The sequence below is a fragment of the Papaver somniferum genome, unplaced genomic scaffold (assembly GCF_003573695.1).
Source record: "Papaver somniferum cultivar HN1 unplaced genomic scaffold, ASM357369v1 unplaced-scaffold_145, whole genome shotgun sequence".
Lineage (NCBI taxonomy): Eukaryota > Viridiplantae > Streptophyta > Magnoliopsida > Ranunculales > Papaveraceae > Papaver > Papaver somniferum.
The window spans coordinates 195228-197464 of record NW_020623822.1 but is presented as its reverse complement, the minus strand read 5'-3'; the positions used below and the strand labels follow the sequence as shown (position 1 = coordinate 197464).

Sequence of the window (2237 nt, the reverse complement as noted above, 5' to 3'; positions counted from 1 at the left end):
TTGGAGCGCTAGGCAACTATCCTGGTTCACCTTTCCTGCCTTCTGATTCAGACCTTATGCTCGACTCTCCATCACATGAGGATTTAGGTAACCAATCTGCTTTTGCTTTGTTCGCTCGTTATGCTTTTAATTTTTGTTAGACGTACAGATGAAAGTTATTTTTGTCAGTAGTTGTAATGCATTTCTAATAATTCTTGTGATCAACTTGAGGGGAAACAACTTCTATCAGTGAATTACCTTCAAGGATTAAAACACTAACAAGCTCTTCTATTGTTCTGCCTGTTTCAGTTCAGGATTTCTTTGTCGATAATCCAGTTCAAGGATCTCAGTCGGATGAAGAGAAACCTGACATATAAGGGCAGGTTCTGTTTCTTGGTTCTTCTTTTTGTATTCTGGACTATGTGAGTCAACCACTTAGATATAGACGTACTATCGTAATAATGTCGAAACGCTGATCCGTTTAGGAATATAACCATTCAGTAATTTCTATTGCTGTCAGTACGTGATAGATTCAATTCTAAGGTAATTGCATTATGTCTAATGCAAGTGAATCACATATAATTGTATGTCTAAGATTTTGTAATTTCTCGGTTTTATGATTTTCCTCAGCACTGGATAACTTGCAAATTCAGAATGGAGATTTCATTTTTTGTTTTTCCTGCTTATTTCCTCTGATTTTGGATGCGAAAAAATCAGCATATTCTGTTAATATGAAACCCAATTATCCAAATTTTTTAATTTCAACCATCTCGTAGTGCATTCATCTAGCTGGATTATGGAGATTTGTAAGAGTAACATGTCACCAAAAATTAGCTTTAGCTAGCCAAACTGCTTTTCTTGTTTGCTCGCTATGTTTCTGAGTTTTGAATTTTTGTCTAGGTCTTTTTTTTTCAGTTCAGGATTTCTTTGTGGATAATCCGGTACAAGGACAGTGCTCTCAATCAGATGAAGAGAAGAAGCCTAAGACATTCTATTTCTTGTTCCTTTGGACTATGAGAGTTAATGTCAAATTGCTGATCCTTCTAGGAATATAACCACTCAGCAATTTTTATTGCAACAGGTAGATTCAATTCTAAGATGCAAGTGAATCAAATATAACTGTATGTCTACGTTTTTTTTTTCGCCTCATCAGTTGCCTGGGATAAAAACCAAAGGCAGGGGTGGTACATAGAAAAAAAGCATAGCCAGAAGCATTTTCATCAGTACATTCAAACACAGAGAGAGGTCTGAGCATGGTGATAGTAGTTAACAAAGAGAAAGTGGTTATGTCAGTCAAAAGAAAAGACCTGAAACATAAAAATGTGCAAACTGTTGGATATCTAACACAGGGAAGGTGGTTCTTTCAGTCAAAAGTATCCATAAAAGTAGCTAGAAATATTGTAGATGACAAAAACTGATGAACATCTCTAATCCTGATCAACAGTCGGCTGCTCTCCATAAAATTCAATAGTCTTAAATCCAGAAAACCGAAAAGACTGAAACCAGAAATCATCGAAGGTACTTCAATGGCGTGATGCCCAGAAAATGAAAACACTGCGCCATTACCACTCTTGTAGCCTCGGTATAGATTAGCCTGCTTTCGAAACCCTGCAACAAGCAGTAGTAAAAATTTAGTTCAGAACCAGTCATGAAAACAAGAGAAGCTAGCGGAAAGAAAACACTCTTTTCGATGATGCAAGTCCAAGATATCCTTGTACAGAAAACAGAGATAAGGCATCCACATCTAAAGAATAATTCCAGGGCTTATACAATCTGTAATTTTACTATTTATGTTTGAAATCAGTCTCAAAACCAAGAAGAAAAAATCCACCCTAGTACTACTAGAGTCTTCAATGTTCCAACATAGCACCCAATTTTATTTTCTCAACTCAGTGGTTCGACAAGGGCTGAGCAAGTACCATGTTGTTCCAACATAACACTACTAGAGTCTTCAATGTTCCAACATAGCACCCAATTTTATTTTCTCAACTCAGTGGTTCGACAAGGGCTGAGCAAGTACCATGTTGTTGTTGGTCATCGGTGTCACTACTAGACTCACCCTGACCTAGTCAAGCATAGAGTAAATGAGGCTACAGGGTGCCAATGGCATTATCAAATTAAGACATCCCGACTACACCCTAGATGATTCTATCAGTATCAAGAACCAGGGATCAATTAGGGACAGACCTCAGCAACACTACTTCTCGCATAATTAAAAGGCACACAATTTGGCCAACTCAGGTATGTGTGTTCATAAG

General features: G+C 37.4%; 1 protein-coding gene and 1 long non-coding RNA gene across 2 annotated transcripts in view; one reads left to right on the top strand and one right to left on the bottom strand.

Annotated features, from left to right (window-relative positions):
* The window catches only part of LOC113335406, a gene marked incomplete at its 5' end in the record, with an annotated part of 4168 nt that extends 3566 nt beyond the window's left edge, over positions 1–602 (top strand). The window contains 2 exons of the mRNA XM_026581468.1: positions 1–87; positions 289–602. Of these exons, the coding sequence (XP_026437253.1) occupies positions 1–87; positions 289–356 (155 nt within the window). The remainder of the gene's footprint in view (positions 88–288) is intronic.
* Positions 603–1128: 526 nt separating this feature from the next.
* Positions 1129–2233, bottom strand: LOC113335409. Its single transcript, XR_003353319.1, has 2 exons — positions 2167–2233; positions 1129–1587 (listed from the first exon to the last, which is right to left on the bottom strand). It is a non-coding gene; the product is annotated as an uncharacterized LOC113335409 (long non-coding RNA).
* Between the last annotated feature and the right edge of the window lie 4 nt (positions 2234–2237).